General features: G+C 44.5%; 1 protein-coding gene across 3 annotated transcripts in view; it reads right to left on the reverse strand.

Moving 5' to 3' along the window:
• Positions 1–22,047, reverse strand: part of LOC111871049 (chondroitin sulfate N-acetylgalactosaminyltransferase 2) — a 365,067-nt gene that overhangs the window by 162,135 nt on the left and 180,885 nt on the right. For all 3 annotated transcript variants that reach the window (XM_033754080.1, XM_023863789.2, XM_033754081.1), the window contains one exon: positions 9,154–9,354. In XM_033754080.1, coding sequence (XP_033609971.1) covers positions 9,154–9,354 — 201 coding nt within the window. The remainder of the gene's footprint in view (positions 1–9,153; positions 9,355–22,047) is intronic.

Genomic DNA, 22,047 nt, shown 5'->3' on the forward strand with positions numbered 1-22,047 from the left:
AAACTCCATGGCCCGTAGTCCGCAAGCGAACTATACCGACCGAGAGACCGCCGCTTGTCGGCGAAGTTAGGGCCAATTTTTGCGGATAGCGGGTGTCACGTGGTCAGCGCAAAGGATCCTCACGGCCGTAAATCTCTGTTTTCTAGACGAGAATCTTAGAACACAGAGACGCCATTTCTTCAGACACTACAAACCGAGTTTACTTTTGTATCGAAGAGACCGGCTATTTCTTGAACATTATTTAGATGAGCTGCACCCTCCAACCGTCTCTTTCCTACGCTCCCACCGCACACTCCAAAACACAGTGTTTAACAGCGTCTGTCAAAGCATGCTGTTCTCACGTGATGCTTGAAGTTCTCATCATGCTCAGTATTAAGAATAGCATCTTCTTGGATATGACGCTGTGTCGTTTCGTAACATACCAAACTACACGGAATCATCCTAAAAATTAAATCTTAGACTTAACTTCATGCCACAATTTCAAATTACGTGCGGTAAAGATGGGGTTGTCGCCGTGCTTAATCAATTAAGCACTACGTCATGAAGGCGTATGGGGGAGTGGAGGTACAGCTCCACCATTATTCACCTCAGCACTAGATGGAGGTGTGGTCAGCTTAATGCCCTAGCCACCCACTGGACAGGAGGTTGGGTGGCCGGGAGTGGAGGCCGGCGGTCCGGGTTCATTGAAGTGGAGGAGAAAGGAGGGGAACAAGGATATAAGAAGAGGCAGAGAAAAGAGAGAAGGGGACAGAGAGAAGGAAGCACCAGCGGAAGCAGGGCAAAGAAACAGGAGGAGATGAATAAGACAAAAGAAACAATCTTTATATCTTAATGTCGTCCTTATATTTTTATTTTGACTCCTGCATGCCTATCTGGGTGTAAGTTTTCGCAAGCATTGACAGTAAAGATCGTCCAGTGATTGACATTAGCTCTTTCTTAGGGGCCAAATTGAGTAGGTGTCTTCCTTTCTCACCTGAAGACAGAAACAGATCCAGTTTCCGAAACGTCGTGTCCTCTATTACCTACAATTCCCGACGATGGAAAAAATCCAAAAATCCAGTAATTCTGTGAGTAAAGATCTTGTTTTCAAGAGCTTAAAACATGACAAGACGCGTAACTGTGCGTCTCTTAGGCCAACAAACCAGTGTGTCAATTTGCAAGGGACTGCAGTTTAATACAACAATAGGAGTTCAATTAGGCGACCTGCTTATAGACGAATTAATTTAACCAGTCTCCCAGCATTGCCGCAACCCCTTTGTACTAAAGCAGTTGAAAAGGGTAGGTGTTGAGACGCCAACAAGCGCACTTTTAGACGCCCTCCCCGGCCTGTATTTAATTTCAGTTAACAATGCGTTCAGTGCACTGCCAATGACCAAGCTTTCAACCGCAAATTGCGCTGCTCGTAATTATATGCCACGTCACAGGCTTAATAACAGACAAGAGCAGACCAGACAGACTGGCGGTGCGCCAATCCTAAGGCCGTCCATTGTTTTCTCCTCAGCTGAACTTTTATTTTTTTCTTGTATAGGATAATAAAAAATGTTTTTCGTTGCAATCAATCTGGCGTCATACAACGTATAACAGCTGGAACTGATATAGCTCAGTCGGTATAGCAGCAGGCTATGCGCTCGTCACCAGAGGTAAGAAATGCTTTTCTACTCCATGTCGTCCAGGCCGGTTCTGGGGCTCACCCAGCCCCTTACACAATGACTCCTGCATGCTCTTTCCCAGGAGGTAAAACGGCCGAGGGGTGAAGCTGACCACTCATCCCCATCTAGTACCTAGGTCAAAAGTGGTGGAGCTATACCTCCACTCCCTTATGTCTTTATATCGTTGTGCATTCAATAAATACAGGGACAAATTTACCTTTACAGCGCATGAAAGTTGGTACAGACTGGTGATATCTCGTGCCAGGTTGAAGAAATGAGGGCGGAGTTCATAGGTGCTCAGCACGTCACTAACGAAATATTGGCTGAAGTGCCAAAACGTCTATGTCCGAAAGGAGCCGCGGGAGAGAGTGGTTTCTTCACTTCAGTCTATATGTCCGCCAAAATTGTCCACGCCCGTTGCCGTCTGTTTCCGTCTGTTCTTGCTGGTTTCGACCCTTAATATGGAGGCTGTGTTACGATCGCCCTGAACAACATGGTGTTGCTGCCCAAAAGGCCGTACTCTCGACGGACGCCGTAATGATAACCTAAAACGGAAGCTACAGACTAACAACATACAGTAAAACTTGGTTATAGCAACATCGGTTTCTGCGACATCTTGTCTATTGCGTCAAATATTCAATGGTACGACCTAATTCCTCATAAAGCAACTGTTTTTATACCTTGCTTAGTACGACATGCACAAATGCATCAACCTCGTATGTAACGTCATTTTCATTCCTGAATTTCTCTGATATCGTGGGAAAGTTCGATGTGTCTGCCCACCCTCACTTTCTCTACTTGCTGACGTGACTGTCCTGGAAGAATACGACCGCGGGCTGCAAGAGGAGCGTGGGTTTTATGGGAAAATAAGAGTGTGGGGTGGGACTGCGTGAATAGTGCAAGAGGACGCGGCAGGTTGTTAACTGCATTCCTTTCCTAGAATCTCGTCTAACAGGACCTCACATTGTCTACTTACCCTATAGTGTTCCTGCCTAAACCCAGAGAAGTGCAGTAGCGAAAACATGGCAATGAAAAGGAAAGTTTTAAGCATTGAAGAGAAAGTTAAAGTGATTCGTGAAATATTGTGTGTATTGTCAGTGAAAAGCGCTGTAATATGTCTTTGATATTACACATTTGGACAATTCCACGTTAATGTTACGTTAGTCTGTACTTAACTACGTATTTCACTAAAAAATGCAACATTTTAACTCGGTTTTTGGTAGATTTTTACGTGACTAACATAAGGCTACTGTGGAAGTGCCCATTTCGGTTACAACGACATTCGTTTATAACGACACTATTTTTAGGTCCCTTTGATGACGTTATAACCAAGTTCTACTGTATATCAGAAAAATCATCGCAAAGACTCGCAACAAATTATGTACGTGGTACAGCACTCAAAAATAAGTGACAAAATATGCACAAAGTGTGTATGAAAAATAATAACAATAAGAGTATACAATTTTGCCTGTGATTCTGTATGGGTGTGAAACTTGCTCTCTAACATTAAGGGAGGAACATAGGCTGAGGGTGTTTGAGAACAGGGTGATGAGGAGAATATTTGGACCGAAGAGAGATGAAGTGACAGGAGGTTGGAGAAAACTGCTTAATGAGGAGCTTCATAACTTGTACTCTTTTCCAAGTATAATTAGAATGATCAAGTTAATGAGAATGAGATTGGCAGGGGATGTAGGACGGATGGGGAGAAGAGGAATGCATATAGGAATTTGGTGGGAAAGCCAGAAGGAAAGAGACTACCAGGAAGACCAAGACGTATGTGGGTTGAGAATATTAAAATGGATCTTAGGGAAAGAGGATTGGAGGATGTGGACTGGATCGATGTGGCTCGTAAAATGGACCAGTGGAGGGCTTTTGTGAACACGGTAATGAAACTTTGGGTTCCATAAAATGCTGGGAAATTCTTGAGTAGCTGTACAATTGGCAGTTTCTGAAGAAGGGCTCAGCTCCATGAAGTTAGCTCAGTGTAAGAAACATCATCGAAGATCTTCGTAAGTACTTCGCATTTGATATAGCATTGTTGAATAAGCAACACACTAAGGAAAGAAAGAAATCATTGTCGATACTCATAACGAAATCTGTACTTGATATAGCATTATTATATAAGCTACACACTAAACAATTTATATACGTAATTGGAAAAACTGTCGTACATCTTCCCAATAAACTACGAATTTGTTACAGCATTGATAAATATGCTACAGACTGCTTTCTTCATAGTCACCGCCGTGAAAGCCTCAAATCTTACATGCTACAGACTGTCCACCCAGCATCACTGGAAAAATTCTCTCATATCGTAGAAACCTCCGAATGAAAAAGTTACGAACCCACGTCAAACGAAAATGGACCGAGTGACGGACCGTCCAGTGCGATATGGCTTCAGTAACCATTTTGCGCATAGTGCAGCGATACTTGTGTTGAAAAATATTGGCGTTTCATTGCAGAAACGCCTGCAAGTCTTACTGACCCGCTGCACACGCCTGTCGGAGAAGTGGTCGCTACGGAAGGAGATCAGGATCGTTAGTTACCTTAAAAAGAAACTGAAATCATATTTTGTTTATAAACATATTTTTGTGAAATGTAACGGAACCGGAATAGCGCAGTCGTTATACTGGACTGGCTACGGATTGGACAATAAAGGGGTCGGAGTTCGAGTCCCAGTATGAGCAAGACTTTTCTCCTCTCCACATCGTCCAAACCGGTTCTGGGGCTCACCCAGCTTCATATCCAATTGACACCGGGGAAGCGTCCTGGGCGTGAGGCCGACTACTCATCTCCCACTAGTGCCGAGAGCAGGAATGTGTGGATCTACATATCCACTCCCCCATACGTCTTCATGCATCTCTGAACCTCACGTCGGAAACAGCTGAACAGATTTAAATGAAATTTGGTGTCGTGGTGCCACACTATAACATGAGGTGAATTTACCTTATTTCTTTTATATGCCATACATAACCCGAAAATTACACGAAACACAAATCAAAATCTTATCAATTACCTCAAAACCGGTCCACGTACGATGCACAATATTGACCTCAACGAGGTCTACAATTTCTTACCGAAACCTCGACGTACGTATTTAAATATAAACATAAGCAGAACTATAATTTTTATGTCAGTACAGTGTGGTGTGTCATGTGATTAAAACTGCAAGAACTGGCGCGTGTCAGAACCGAACAAGCCTAATTAAGTATGCAAGTCACAAATAAACAACGTTTCCGAAGAAAAACGTGTACTCCATTGAGTACAGATGTCAAGTCTTGTAATTTCATATTGAATGACGAATATAAGGCACTGCGGGAGCTGGTTTTCTTGTAACTGCATTTTCGAGGCCATCTGCATATTCATGAGGTGGTACTATGGTTCCGTGAGCGTCATGCGCAGTGCATGCTCCTGTAGTCGGAACGCATCCATTACTTTGCCACTAATTTCTCTAATACCCTAAGTACAGGAACTGACACTGAGAAGTTTTTACAAGCACATTGCTATGGTCGACTAATCGATATCTCATTGCATGGCTGGATGTTAAAAAAGAAGTTGTGTCTGTACTCTATAGGCGGAAAATACTATCATGATTTTGGGGCGTGAAACTATAGACGGGGTTTGGACTGGTGAATTGGATTAATTGACCACTAGTATACATCACTCCGAACTACAATAACTATAACACTACTGCTGATTTCCACAACATAAATCACTCCACGCTAAGCCTTCTCGGTCTGCGTTCACCAGTCGTTGCTTAGCAACAGCTATCAACAATGGCTATTCCTGGGCAATGTTTTCACTAGACTGTTTCTGGTAACGAATCTTAACAATGGAGATTCTTAAACTTCCGTGGTCACGCCGTTGCCCGCTGGTTAACACCCCACACCTGAACTCTCAACTTAACTATAGCGCCAATTATCTTCAACATTAACTCCTCGGCACGGACCACGCAGAAAACACAGCCCCTCTATTGTTGTAGACGTGTTGCATAGCAACTGTCGCAGTGCAGACGACACAGAAAACACCATTCTCCTATTGTTACGTACGTGTAAGTTGCGGGGTTACTTAACAACGGCCGCTGTTTACAGAGTCACTGCTTAGCAACGGGTTTATACGCCATAGTATTAAGTGATAAATATATGTTGTCACGGATTAAGGGTTTGTGTGACTAATAATAACGGGTTCTGGATTACATGATTGAATTTATTGACACCTCTTTATATTTATAATCAATTACAACAGCTCACAATCAGTGACTGCCTAAGACTCGTTCCATTCCTTACTGGACCACGAGTGTCTTTTGTTCCATTGCTAGTGGTTTGGTTCGGATTTATGAATCGGTCACTTCTTCAGCTTCCGCTGTCCGCTGGTTCACACTCCACAGCTGAACACTCAACTTTTGATTTCTCTTACAACTAAACAAATGAACTGTCTCCCTCTCGAATGCCTCCGAATGAATTAACTTTCATAACTCGGGATGAACCGAAGAGAGAACACTACCTCCAATGGTTCGTCTGTTACTGCATCTATTCATGCCCCGACCACTTGAGCCCCGGCATCCACTGGATAGGGTGCTCAGTGGGCCCCAAAGCCGGTCTGGATGCTGTGGAATAGAGAAAAATCTCTTGCCCTTACTGGGAATCTAACACCAGTAACCCAGGCCGTAGCCCATCGCTATATCGACTGAGCCATCACAGCTCCTGTCAGAGTAAAAAGTTCATAAAAAAGTATTCGAGAGATTCCGTGTTGCAAATCCCTTCCAAAGCAGTCGCTTCTGTGTATTTTTCTCCTTGATTTTCTGAGGAAGTCTGGTGAATGTGCGCAGAAACCGTTTTCATCTTCCTGCTTTCCAACTTGCGTTATTCCCCCCCCCCATCAATCTACTTAGCCGTTTCAGGTGAGAGAGCATCGTTAAACAACTCACGAACCTCAGTGCCTGCCTCCAAGTTGTGACGGGGGTTGGAATATATGAAGATTTTATCTCCACGCCCCTTTCATGCTTTTTGCTTATAAAAAGGCTAACTTTTCGCTTGGCTTAAATTTCGATGCTGACTTAAGTATTCGTGGCAATATGGCGTATAATTGGGGTTCTACTCACCGCACAAACACTTGTTCTCTGAGCACTCACTACAGCGACATTCTTTTATCGTGTATCTCCATGGTAACTTCATCTACAAGTTCGAAAGCAGTCATGCAAATAGTTAGCTTAACCTGTCGAGAGATGGCAGAACATGTTTCTTCTCACTCATAACGTCACTCACACTAGAGACAACACGGGGCATAGGCATAAAGTGATACTTTTCATTCTCAGAAAAGAAAAGGGTTATTCTAACCTATTCAACACCGCACTCTACGTTTTGCGTAAATTCAACACGGTGCGAGAAATAAGTCAACTGACCTTTGTACAAATTTGAACAAGACGGATTCAACATGTCTGAAAACTGTTTCAATCTACTCTTGATTTATCCAGACACTGTTAAATCCGTCCTAATCCTATGCACAAGTTTGAATCCATTTACATTTCTCTCCGTCTGTTATTGAGCACTTGAAAGTACAATATACCAGTTTCATTAGTTCAATATAATATACACTACCGAGTGAACTTAACCCCTTCACCCCTTCCAGTGCCATCTCTTGGAACTCGAGATAATATTATTAATAGAGTAAACAAGTAAGTATGTAAAACAGACTGCAGATGGAAACACCAATTAGGACTTAGTTCCGAAAGCCTCATGCAGTTTTGTACAAGCAGCTCTTGTAGGATTTGCATTCCTCGCAGTTCATTCTACATCCACAGTCAAGTTTCAGAGGGCAGCTTGAGAAGGACTGCAGATACACCAAGTTTCAGCCTCATCCTACTCTCCATATTCTTTCTAAAGCAACTTAACTCTCAAGCTAATTACTTTTATAAGTTTAAGTATAATCGTACTTGTTGCAGTTTCCGTGTGTCTCTGAGAGTCGTGTATCTTTGATATATACCATACAGAATTATGTTCAGTACTTCTCATTAAAGAGAAGAGCTTTAGTGGTCCAGTAAATATTAGTTAATTAATGTTTTCCTTAATCATCTGCCTTTAGGATACAATGAACGAGATCTCAGAGCAAATAATTTTCGCGGCCATATTGCTGAAAGAGAAACAACAAAAAACATGCCCGAACATGGCAGTCGAGTGCGCAGCGACCCTGTTTCGCATTCTGCGGCTACCGGGTTCAAATCTCAACTAGGAGACACAGCATCCTTATTGATAGTACACTTATCGTAGTTTTCCTCAGTTCCTGTAAGAAAATTTTGAAGTAGGCCATTCCATTTTGAGAAGATACTAGTTGCTCAGCTAATTACAAAATTCTCAGAATTTTAGAAAACCCGAATATATTGTAACGTGGATGGCTAGAGCGTTGCTAGGTAACGGACAGGTAAACACCTCGCGTACCACCCTACACGTGATATTATGTTCAGGTTAATCCGCCATTGGTCCCTATCCTGAGCCAGATGAATCCAGTCTACACCCTCCCATACTACTCCAAAATCCATTTTAATACAGTGACGTGTTTGCGTGACTATCAGACGGGGTATGGATTGTATATTGGATTCCTGACACCACTCGGAACTACAAGTAATTACAATGCTATCACTGTTCTCCACAGTTTACTGTTCACTACAGCACCCGCTAAACCTCACTCATGGAGCTGAGCCCTTCTTCAGAAGCCGCCAGTTGTGCAGCTCCTCAAGAACTTCCCAGCATTTTATGGAACCCGAAGGTTCATTACCGTGTTCACAAGAGCCCTTCACTGGTCCCTATCGTGAGCCAGATCGATCCAGTCCACACCATCCCATCCTATCCCTCTAAGATCCATTTTAATATTGTCCACCCACCTACGCCTTGGTCTTCCCAGTGGTCTCTTTCCTTCTGGCTTTCCCACCAATAGCCTATATGCATTCCTCTTCTTCCCCATTTGTGCTACATGCCCTGCCCACCGCATTCTCCTTGACTTGATCATTCTAATTATACTTGGCGAAGTGTACAAAGTTATGAAGCTCCCCATTATGTAGTTTTCTCCAAACCTCTCGTCTTAAATCATATGCACTGGAGATGGATCAAATAAATCAGCGTCAAACCAAAAAATAATAAAAAAAATTATTCCATTTTCAGTACCAGAGACTGTTCAGAATACCTCCTGCCTTTCGCGCAACCGTAGTTCAATTTAACAGATATACGCACTCAAAGTATTACGGTTTTGTGGGATTTTACGAAGCGCAGTCCGGTATGTAGGAACGAACGGTGCGGAATAACAACCACAAAGACAGCAATATAATGGTCCACCGCCCTAAGAACATCAAGTCTCGGATAAATATATGCGTACAAGTCGACGAACTCCCCCTGTCAAAACAGAGTTCTGTATCGGCGAATAAAATGCGAAACATAGCAATCTGCTCTAGAGGTGACTCGACCAGTTTTGCCAACCAACTTAGAAGACTACCAATGTCGACAGAATTCCCTACCTGCTACTTGCAGCAGCTGCAGCTTGAGAGACCGTATCTCAGCTGTTAGTCTCTCTACTTCAGCCCTGTTCTCCTCCTCCCTCTGTTGCAACAGCTGAATGTACGAGTTGACAGACTGTGGCTGCTGCTGTTGAGATAACTGGGGATCCTGTTGTTGAGATAACTGTTGCAGCTGTGGCTTGGACTGCCCCACAGAAGAACCTGTAACAGACCTCAGTACTGTAGGGGTATATACGAGTTGTTGAGATAACTGTTGCAGCTGTGGCTTGGACTGCCCCACAGAAGAACCTGTAACAGAACTCAGTACTGTAAGGGTATATACGAGTTGTTGAGATAACTGTTCCAGTTGTTGGTGGGACTGTCCTACAGAAGAACCTGTAACAGAACTCAGTACTGTAAGAGTATATACGAGTTGTTGAGATAACTGTTGCAGCTGTTGGTGGGACTGTCCCACAGAAGAACCTGTAACAGAACTCAGTACTGTAAGGCTATATACGAGTTGACAGACAGCGAAACGGATCGCTACGACCGTTAGCCTCGGTTTTCTAGAGCAGAGAGGTAACCAGACTACTAAGGAAAAAATTGGTATATGGCTTATTATTAAAAAAAAAGTAATTTGCACCGAAATTATCCCAAACAAAGTAAAATTCTATGTATAAAGTTGGACTGTCATAATAAGAATGCGAATAAGAACGTCCATCACATAACGCGTGGACGTAATTTCGACTAACTGAAAAGTTCAAACTGTAATTTAGAACGTGAACCTAATGCACGAGAGAGACAGAGAGAGAGAGATGTACATTTTCTGAATTAACAATCCGACTCAGAGCGCAGATCGCGTTCAGAGTATGCAACCAGCAATCACATCACATCTGACTATCTGATAAGTTTTCAAACCTCTGATCCCCTGAGTGACAGAGGCGGTGACACAACTACGTCACAATGTCCGGTCCAATGTTATGATCCCGTTTACATTGCTAATATACGGAGAGCAAGAGTGGCATATGGAAATAAAGGGTTAATGTCACAACAGCAAACCGAATTAGTTCCACTCAAGACAATTAAGTTCCAGTTCTGTTAGTTACATTCTGAGTTCGCGTTCTGTCATTCCGCTAGTGACGCGCTGGCTACTGTGAAGCATAGTCACGTGTCGCGTGCCCCACTGGGGGTCTCACACACATTAGAATAAAATTCAAATAAACATATTACACACAGGATTGTCACCCATGACCGTAATTGAAATGAGGATCAAATTAAGGATCCACATTTTACATGGAATACCGAGAAAAATTCTTACATTACATGATGATGGTCAGTGTGTTAACAAAGAATTAAATTCCGTTCCACAAAATTCAACACTACCTTCCGAAACAAGAAGTTAAAATGGTTATTCCATCTATTTCTATGTCTTCCAGCAGATCTGTATCTGTCTGTATCCCACGGTTTCTTCCTGAAGTGGAAAAATATACACTTGTGTTCTCCCTTTCTAAGTTGGTTACTTAATCACCCAGCCTCCTACCCAGTGAGTACCGGGGTTCTGTCCTCAAAGGTAAAGCGGCCGGGGAGTGCAGCTGACCACTCACCTTCAACTAGTACCGAGGTCAAGAATACGTGGATCTGTACATCCATACGACTCAACTGGTCAAGTACAAGGGGCACTACTACTACTACTACTACTACTACTACTACTACTACTACTACTACTTGTACTTAGTGACGCTGTCTGGTGAAGGAAACTTGTCCCAGTGCCAATTTGCCCACCACAAATCCCACACGACCGAACTTGGAATATAACTCGGGCCGCTGAGCTGGGACGCAGGCGACTAAGCGTCCCTAGTTCTGCTCTCGCATGTTCATTCCTCAATTCCTCAATTCTACGGCAGTCCTTCACACATGGAAAACATTTCATCTCTGTCTCTCAGTCGTTTCCATGGCGATATTAAGCAACATGTCGGTATGTGTTTCATCATGGCTCTCCTGTGGACAGACTTCGCACTACACTGCAGTACACTGATGTCAATCAGTGTTGCCTAAACAACGTGTATAAAAGAAATTATTAAGAGCAAAGATGTGTCACCAATATACAGGCTGTCCGGATGAAAGGTATCCAAAATAAAAAATGTATATCTCGGAAAGTAATTGCCATACAAGTATCCGGTTTATGTCATCGGAAAGGAACACCCTGCTAAGATATTTTCCATACCCAGCTTATGCGCATGCGCCGCCACATTTCTGCAACCATGTTAGGAATCACTTGGACAGAGAGATGGCTGGGAGATAGATCGGCAGAAGTGGACCAATCGCTTGGCCTCCTTCGTCGCCATTTTTTCTTATGAGGTTATGTGAAGAACATTGTCTACTAGGTTAAGATCAACAATCTGCAACACCTGAAAGCCCGCATAAAGGACGCTGTGGCTACGGTAACACCAAACATGCTTCAAGCCTGGATATTTGTCGTGCTACCAAGGGAGCTCACATTTAAATTTATCGAGAAAGTTATTTTTTTCCCCTTGGCACTACAGCCCCAGTGGACCTAGGCCTACCTCCATGAACTTCTTCGGTTTTTCTAGATCTTAGACATACGGTAGGACTCCTTGGGCGGGTGATAAGCTCGTCGCAAGGCCTCTACCTGTACAAATACAGAAAAACGCACACAAACATCCATGCCCTGAGTGGGACGATGAAGTTATACACGCAGAAAAAAAAACTTGGATAGTTTCCCTTTGTAGTGGTGTAACCCATAAATGCGTACAATAAAAGCTTACTGAGATATAATTATTTTATTTTTGATACCCTTCATCCGGACACCCCGTATTTCTGGAAGGATTGATTTCCACACAGTTGCGGTTATGAAAAGTTATGTGTTCTGGGATATAACTCCGAGTAATCCGTTGAAAGTCATCGGACGTTTCGGAGGAACACGTCACTCCCGAACTAGAGTTCTTCTTGCTACGTGGTTTCTCGCTGGTTTTCTTGCTCGGACTATCCTTCCTCCCTAAAAAGATCTAGGTGACATGTTCTTCCGAAAAGTCGACTGACTTCCAACGCAATACACGGCGTTATATCCCAAAAGATAGACCTCTACAATACATTTGTTTTTGTTATTTATATACGGACGTCACGCAGATAACACTGAGGTCATAGTCAGTGGAGCAAGGGTTCGAAATCTGCATACAGTAATTGCGCACTTCCGCAAACTGGAGCGTCATCTAGTTGCGTACATTCGTGCTTCCCAGCATAATGTATGCAAGGCCAGGTAGGGTAGTGTGAAATTTACATACACGGGGGGAGGCACTGTGAGAAGGGTAAAGAGGGTGCCACTGTAATACGTGCTTGGTGTGATATAGATATATATGTCAAGCACCTAACATCAACCGAACCGTAGTTGAAAAACAGCCTACGCACCATAACAGAATTACAATAATGTTATTATGAGCATTTAATGGCATTAGCATAACTATACTGCAGACACTGTATCTTGTCTGTTCCGTATCAACCGAAACTATACGTTGGTTTAGTCTCAATTTATATAACGACTTCTCAAATGCACAGGTTACAGACGTCAAATTACCGTACGATTATAAACGATAAAATTGGACTAATGTGGAAGGAAATGGTTAGGGCCTGTTGTACGATATTCCACATACTATCTCGAGGCACTCAAGAAAATCACGGAAATATCATGGCCGAGAATCGAACCCGGCATCCCTGGCATATAAAACGGAATACTAACTACAAGAACGCGACGTCCGGTGAAATTATACCTAACACAATGTTAGTTACACTGAAGATGGAAGCAGCAAGTAAAGCTGAAACATTCGTAACTATAAAAACAATATATCGAAGAAAACCGACTTCTTAAAATGTTGATTTGTGAGCTATTTAACGACGCTGAGTCAACTACAGGTGTTACCACGGAGATTACATGCGGCGAGAAGGAAGTAGTCGTGGCCTATTGTACGATAATATTCCACAAACTATATGGAAGAACTGAAGAAAATCACGAAAATCTCAGGGCTGAGAATCGACTCTGGCATCTTTGACACACAAAACGGAATATCAAGTACTAGACCGCGCAGCCCGGTGAAATTATACAGGGACGTCTCACAACCTTATGGGTCTTCACGACCTGCTATAGGGATTCAGTTATTCAGTATAGAGGGGGTGGGTTTCCCCATGCACCACGACTAATAGTCTATTGTACGTCCCCTTTTAATTTCTACTGTCGCCATACCCTACCGACACTGGTGCCCGCTATCTCCCCTTTCTGCCAGCGAGGTCGGCCTTCTACTGGCATTGGTACCCGATAACTTCCTCATCTACCGGAGGCATTGGAAACTACTTGGGCGGGAAACTGCTACAGGGATATCTTTACCTTATAAACGCAAATGTACAATTTTGCGGGTTAAAAGTAGTAAAACTGTCTCTGTTTAATTAATTATGCAGCATGTCATGAAGACATGTGGGGAAGCGGAGGTATAGCTCCACCTTCCTTCAGAATTGCTATGTTTTTAGACTTTCTCCATCGTCCGATATTTTTAAAACTAGAGAACACAACGTTTCGGAAACTAGATCTGTTTCCGTCTTCAGGTGGGGCAGGTAAGACACCTACTCTGTTGGGTTCCTTAGAAAGAGCTGGGCAAACCATGTCAGTATAATTGCAGTGTTCCGTTTCGTATGAATTTTGCAGCATGTAAATTCTGAAGGGTTCTGGGTCCAGTGATTGAGGTTTCACTTACTGAAGCTACATATTTATGTTTTCCTCATGGCGTGAGACTGAGTCCACTTGGTACTGAGGCCACTATTGGTCTATTGTACCAGTCTCAGATGATAAATGATGACGAGGATGATTGTGGAGCAATCGGTGGAATGAGAACTGGCAGGAGAAGCCGAATTACTCGGAGAAAACCTGCCCCAGTGCCACTTGGTCCACCACAAATCCCACATGACCTGACCCACCACGGCGGGAAGCAAGCGACTAACCGCCTGAGCTATGGTTCTGTCAGGTTTGTTTTTAACAACTCCCCGTTGAAACAACGGGCAAATTATACGGACAAGATCACGTATCTGTTTCGTTGCGCTGCGGTAGTCAACAAGAGGACCTACCGCTGGTATATTTCGATGTTATTATTTGCTCCCATTCGAGGATGTTAAAACTGACAGGTAGAAAGCGTCGCTAGTACAAGCGTCACAAGCAGGTGGTGATGCATCCACCAAAACAAAGACATAAATCAAATTTTTGACAGTAGATTAAAATTGTGGCAGACGGTATCGGGAAGGGGGCGGAGGTTAATCACGTGCGACCTGTGTATAATGAAACGCTGCACATGCGCTGTGACTACCTCAACCAACGACACGTCAGTGGGAAGCCGGATCTGTATTACTGATTATAACGATTTCATATTAACGACGGGAAATGAAAGCTCAGTCAGTATAGTGACTACGGTACAGACTGGACCACTGAGCAGTCGGGTTCGGTTACCGGTAGAGGCATATCGCCACTCAGTCCTACTAAACGGAATGCGAGGTCGATTTACCTGGGGGCAAAGCGGCCGGAAACTAAAACTGACAATTCGTCCCAACAACTATGGGTTATACCTCCACTGACGGAGGGGCTCGGATCTTGTGATGTAACCTGCTGCCTCCATCTTCAAGGTAGAACAGTAAAGTGCGCAGGCAACGACACTACTGGAGAAACGAAACTACAATCAGACCAATGGGTCAAGCTCTTTTAAGGGGTATGTTTATAAACTAATAAATCCATAAATAATAAGTTCTTGGAAGAACTAATCGCGACAAAGGAAAACAATTAGAGGGGACATGCAGACAGCAAGGAGGTCTATTAAGCGTAACAGAAGTTTGGGGGAAATGCACTTATATCGATGTGATCTCATCAGCCTTCTGATAGAAATAAATGAGGCTGGGGACACAAGGTGATTTCAAAAGTTCTCATATATAGTATAATGTGAGCCGGGATGGCTCAGTCGGTATAGCGACAGGCTACGAGCTGGACGGTCGAGGTTCGATTCCCGGCATGGGTATGAGATTTTTCTCCTCTCCACGTCGTCCAGACCGGCTCTGGGGTCCACGTAGCCTCCTATCCAACGGATACCGAGGGGAAAGATATATGGGGGAGTGCAGATATAGCTACACCATTCCTGAACTCGATACTAGATAGAGTGGTCAGTTTCACGCCCCGGCCGCTTAATCCCCGAAGACACAGCCCACGGTATCCTTTGGATACGAAGCTATATAATCTTCAGAGCCGGTCTGGGCGCTATGGAGAAGAGAAAAATTTCTTGCTCCTGCCGGGAATCGAACCCAGATCGTCCACCCTGACACGGAGTGTGCAATCCGTGAAGAAACTTCTTGGGAACCCCATATCTCATACATATGGCTGCGTGAACAGGTACGGAATTGTTTTCTCATTTAAATAACAAGTCTCTCAGGACCTCAAGTAAAACAGAAATGTCATGGTTTCATGAGAACCCAGAATCCGTTACCGCGCTCACAAACCAGCAATTAAGTCCGCGCCATAGCTCAAGCGGTTAGTAGCTGGCTTCCCACCGCGGCGGCACGGGTTCAAAGCCGGGTCTGGTCAAGTGGGATTTGTGGTGGACAAAGTGGCGCTGGGGCGGAGTTTCTCCGAGTTCTTCGGTTTCCCCTGCCAATCTTCATTCCACCAAATTCTCCATCATCATAATCACCCGGGGCAGGTACAATAGGCCAATCAGTGGCGGCCGTGCCGAGTGGACCCAACTGGACTCCACCCCCCACTAAGCGAACCAGAAATTAAGAAATACGGAACAAAGTTAGTATCTGAGCTTCACCCACCGGGATAATAGTACGTACAAATCCCGTGTCGCTAACTTGAGTTACTGGTTATTGCTTCGGCAACATGTCATAGTTCTGGCAACGTAATTCTTTAATGAAGCTAACCCTTCTGTCTGCCTCTCCTGCTCCTACATTCGCGGGCAAAGAATTCCTCCAGCCTCGTATTTACCCTACGTTGCGTAGTCAAGCAACTTCGCCATAGAAACCACTTTTACTCTGCAATCACATTCTCCAAATGGAAAACGTTAAAGTTGGCTGCACTGCGCCACACCAACCCGAACAGCACAGCAGACAAACCGATCTTTGCAAACAAACGCAAAGCGCTGAGTGGATTTAGTGCGAACTGCCAACAGTTCTACAACTTAATGAAACAAGATGATTCATATCGAAGGGCGTAAAAGGTAAAAAAAAAAATAGTCCTGTGCTTAATTAGTTAAGCATCCGTGAAGACGCAAGGGAGAGTGGAGGTATAGGTCTATCATTAACCTCGGCAATAGATGGAGGTGAGTGGTCAGCTTCACGCCCCGACCGCTTTACTCCCGGTACCCATTGAATAGGAGGCTGGGTGGACCCCAGAACCGCTCTGGACGTGGAGAAAATTCTCGACCCTATGGGGACTCGAACACCGAACCCTCGATCGTCCAGTCCGTAGCCAGTCGCTATACCGACTGAGGAATCCCGGAAAAAAAATGTGAAAGGAAGCGGTCGTTTCCTAACTTAAGGTGCTAACCCGATATTTTCCTGGAGGGCTAGGGATAACAACCTCAGGCAAGCCAGTCGCTGTACTGACCCTAATTCGAACTGAGGACCTCCCCAATATGACACAGGAGCGGAGCCGCTTCACCGAACTTGGTCGGTGCCGTAGTTCACTGCTCCATTTTGCTGCACCAATTTGTCACTGCCATCTCTGATCGGGTTTCAACATCTTCTCGCAATACGGAGCATGTCACTCTTCACGGTCTAAACTGGCTCAAATAGTAATGCACAAGAAGAGTTCCATCTTCTGGATTACAATGTCGTGTAGTCCTCTGAAAGTTAGGGCTTGCTTGCTTCATGCTGTTTTGCGTGTAGTTCCTAGTGATCAATAAATCCAATTATCCAATCCAAACCCTGTCGCGAGTCACTCCTACACGTCACAACATGGTCATGGGTCCCGTGGGACTCGGAACTAGGAATCACCGTGCTGGCGAGGACCAGCAGTAATTTAACAGTCAGTCAATCAGAGCCGTATGTTGCCCATTACCGCTCTGAGTTCACAGAGTCCAACTCATGCTACAGGGGACAACTTCCATGTCACGATACAGGCGGGCAGTACGGATAAGCTGCGGCAACAAAGTGGTTGTACGTTAAGGAAAATGAGGAAAACCTGTAGGAAACTTGGCTATTAGGATGACAAGTTGCAGCAAGCACCGTGTTTAACATCCGCCTGAGTGATGGAGTCTGGACCTTCTGAACAGCTGTTAATGGCAAGGCGCCTTAGAGCAACAGTGGCACAACGTTACTGTTTGTTCTCACCGTCTTGTTCAAAACCAGTTTCTGGACATCGTATCTTACATAACGTAAAACGGTACGACCAGAGCCTGTCTTCTGGGATATGACGCCGTCCAGTCTTCCAGATCATTTCAGACGTGCCGTAAGAACGTTTTTCCCATTCTTCTACCACAACGGTAACGACAGTAGATTCTTCCGAAACGTCGGTAAATATAGTGATGTGACGCCTGAAAGACGGAACTTGACCATCTGTTAGGCAACGCAGAACAGACCGTTGCTGGACAACGGTTTGGTAAACACGCTTTACCGTGGCAAGGGATAGGCAGATTACAACAGGCGGATCGTTCAAGTGTTGTGTTCTGTTTGCGGTCCTCACCGGGGTATAAAAGGACACGTAACTGATTCGCAGGAGTCAGTCGTAGAACGAGAAGCAGAGTGAAGAGAGGTCTCGGCGGTCAAGATTGAGTGTGAGCTGTAATAATTGACTGTAATCGCAAAGAAGTGTGAATAAATCCAAAAATCAGATCCAGAACCCTTTATTATTAGTCACGCTAACCCCGTACACGTGAGAACTGGTGTCAGGATTGGACTTCAGATTGCGTCGTGCAGTTCTGTAGACACGTTATGGAGATGCGACAGATACTGGATATGCTGCCCGACATAAAGGCCGACCAAGCAAAAATGATGGCCGAAATGAGAGAAGAAAGAAAGGCAGAAAGGGAAACGGACCGGGAAGAAAAGAAACAAGAAATAATAGCCGGCCAAGAACACCTGAAGGATGACAACGGTGAAGTAAAAGTCGTCCCTGTGCTTAACTACGCCATGAAGATGTATGGAGCACATTTTCTTGACCTCGGCACTAGTTGGAGGTGAGTGGTCAGCTTCACGCCCCTGTCGCTTTACACCCGGAAAAGAGTCCCCAGTACCCGTTGTATAGGAGGTTGGGTGGACCCCAGAGTCGGTCCGGACAATTGGAGAAGTGAAAATTCTTGGTCCTACCGGGACTCGAACTCCGACCCCTCGGTCGTCCAGCCCATAGCAAGTCGCTATACAGACTACGTTACCCCGGTTACTAGGAAGAAAATTTTCGGTTTATTTCATGTCACTATACGAAATTTTACCTAAGGGATTGAGGAAAACCACGAAAAACCACAATGAAACAAGCAGACGTCCGGAACTAGGTTCGAACCTGAGATCGTCCTTCGAGTTTTTGCGGACTGAAACTGTGTTCCCGTGTGGGGGGCTCCTCAGGGAGAAGCGAGTAATATTCAGACCGAAAGGGTTCGCCAGGCGTCTTGCTGAAGTGTTGTTTGTAAAGGTGTAAGGTTCAGCTGATATATCAGCAGGCACCTTCACTAGACATCAATCCTGAAGTCCATTCGGGCTGTGGACAGCGGGGGGCAAATCGTTCCATCACAGTGCCGTCAGATGTGACGACCGGAGGCGCTCAACCCGACAGCACCCTTCCTTCCTCCTCAACATGTACACACACGTACAATGAAAACTTGACCCACTGCGTAACTACGCTCACGCTATGAACACGTAGTCGGGAGCGAACGCATAGCTCCACGCGTGTTTTAAGAAGGGGTGGAAGTGATGGCTCAGTCGGAACAGCGGCGGGATACTGGGTGTACGGCCGAAGAACCGAGGTTCGATTTCCGGAAGGGAGAAGAGATTTCTTTTCGTATCCATAGCGTCCATACCAGCTCTGGGGCCCACCCAGCCTCTCCTAACCTACGGGTACCGAGAGTAAAGCGGCCACGACGTGAAGCTGACCTCTCATCTTTATCTAGTGGCGATGTCAAGAATAGGTGGATCTATACATCCACTCCCCCATACGTTTTCATGTTGTAATGCTTAATCATTTCTGCAGCATAAATTCTCACACATACAGAAAGGTGATCTCATAAGCCTCAAAAATTAGGGGAGGGGGGATAGAAACAAACAGACGGATATAAACAGCAAGGTGATCTCATAAACCTCTTTTTCATCATCAACAGTGGCAAAACAGCCCGTTTTTTAGCCACAGCCTTCCTTTTGAAGATCTTGCCAGACTGCATCCGGTTTTCATTTTTTGTTATTTCGAAATAACATTCTTTTACAGAGCAAGATCGTCGGCCTTGCGTATAACCCCCAACCTGGAGGACAAGGTATGCCTCTTTTATTTTGTTTAAATAAGGAAAGCAGGCTAAAAATGAGAAGATTCTTCTTCTTTTCTTCCAACTCAAGGACTGGACGCTACAAGCCCATTTCGACGCCCAGAAGTTTCAAAACCGGGAAGTTACCACATACTTTTAGAGGCCACTGCAGACGGCATGAAACTTTAAATATATATATATATATATAAAAGAAAACAGCAGGTGGAGTAGGGCGCAAGAGCGGGACAGTCACCCTATTTAGATTATGGCGAAAGAGGGTTCATAATTTATTTAGCCCATCTAATCAAGTCCATTAGCGTCGAACAATTTTAAATCGACGTATCATATTATCACGGCCACGGTTCATACAGCTGCAGAGGGGGTGGGGGGTAGGAACTGCATTACAGCGGCTTCACTGGGAAAGCGCTTAAATATAAAGCGGTGCTTTATGAGCAACATTTCGAGTGATCGGAAATAGAGCGGATAAAACGTGAAACATTTTAGAATAAGTCACTGAAGTTATGCATCATCAATTAACCGTCTAAAACAGGAATTTCGGAAACTCAATACCCACATCACAGGACACCATTATAAAGACACGTGGATTAATGCTCTATTCAATGAAATTATCGCTGGTCATTCTGAGAATCACACGGGCCACAACCGCCCTCTGTGGATGAATTCATGGGGTTCTGAGCGTCAAGGCAAGTGGCTGTACAGTGTTAAATTTATTATTATTATTATCCCAGCTACTGTATCACAGAGGTCAGCGTAGCTCAGTCGGTATAGCGACGGAATACGGGCTCAACGGGCGGGGTTCGATTCCTGGTAGGGACAAAAGATTTTTCTCTATTCCACGTCGTCCAGACCGGCTCTGGGCCCCCCACCCAGCCTCCTCTCCAATGGGTACCGGTGGCTTTTCCCCGGGGGTAAAGCGGCAAGGGCGTGAAGCTGACCGCTCGCTTCCAGCTAGTGTTGAGGTCAAGAATAGTGGAGCTATATATACACTTCCCAATACGTCTTCATGAAATGGTGCTTAATTAATTAAGCACAGGGTAAATTGTACCTTGCCGGCCACAGTAGCCCCGCGGTATACTGCATGAAACGTCTTTGCCGGCTCAAACACTGGGATCGTGAGTTCTAATCCCATTAGAGGTACGTCTGTCTGTTTCCGTTTGTTCTGTGCCGCTTTTTACCTGAGGACGGGGACACAATCCAGTCTCCGAAACGTTGGGTTTTGAAAAAGAAACAGGACGTCATTTTTAAAAATAGACAAGACGATTGATAATGTCCAGAAACATAATACCTGTATCAATAAACCATCGCCACAAACTTTTAGATCTAACTATGTATTCTGTTCTCACGTTGCTCGCACGCCACTGATATATGCCTCTGCTTACCACTGAAGGCTCTTGTATCGCCTGTCTTTCAAGTCATTTCCCATTCTTGCATACGAACAGTAGCAGGTCATATAAACCCGCTACTTGAATCTTCAAGGTGGTTGTTGAGCCATTTTTGCATGCTTCACACGCCACTGGTCATGTAACCCACGTCCTCCTACGTTTGAGAGTTCACGCCACTGGTGCCTCAGACCATTCCGGTTGTACAGCTCCAATATATCATATTTCAGAGCACACATGCACAAAATACTGCCCGTCACTCTTGTTGATAAGTATACAGTGACGTCAATCACATGATGAACACGCCACTGACAGTTACTTCATGCACGTTACATGATATCTTCCCCCCCCAGACCAGCAAGCACGCCACTGAATGAGAGGAAAAAATTGTGTCACGTCAGCATAGCATATATTTTGTATGGTACATCACTATCGTATAGTGACACACATCGTTATGTAATCGTTACAAAGTTAGTACGTTCTATTTTCAGCAAAGGGATCAAAATGAAAATCGCCATACCGGAGGTCTCACTGAACACAGGGACTTTTCCTCCGTAAGGTTGCCTACTCGAGGTATGAAGCACCCTTAGGTATGTTTCAGACGAAGTTTTGGAATCGCTATCAACTCATATACACTGCCATAAAGCCTGGACATTGAATTATCATGCTTTCCGCTAGTCTGAACGCCAGTGTTCGGCGCTATATATCCGTGTAAAGCCATTTTCCTTCTGCCCAGTGGTAATATATAACATGGTTGAACAACACGACATTGTTTAAGATCCGTGGATGATGGAAATGGGGGGCGGCAAGAAACCAGGTATCTGTCCCATCTGGGATTATTTTTTGGAAAAAGTCGAAAAATGAAGGAAATATGTCAAATACTAACACTAAGAACAAAATTTGCCTTTAAATGTCGTGCCAATCGTGGTTTAATAAACAGACCAATAAGTCTAGGAGGAATCTCTAGAAGTATATATTCTTAAACGGTTTAAACGTAAGTTCGTAAGTAAATTTTCTCACTAGCCCCCCCC

This window comes from Cryptotermes secundus, unplaced genomic scaffold (assembly GCF_002891405.2).
Source record: "Cryptotermes secundus unplaced genomic scaffold, Csec_1.0 scaffold73, whole genome shotgun sequence".
NCBI lineage: Eukaryota > Metazoa > Arthropoda > Insecta > Blattodea > Kalotermitidae > Cryptotermes > Cryptotermes secundus.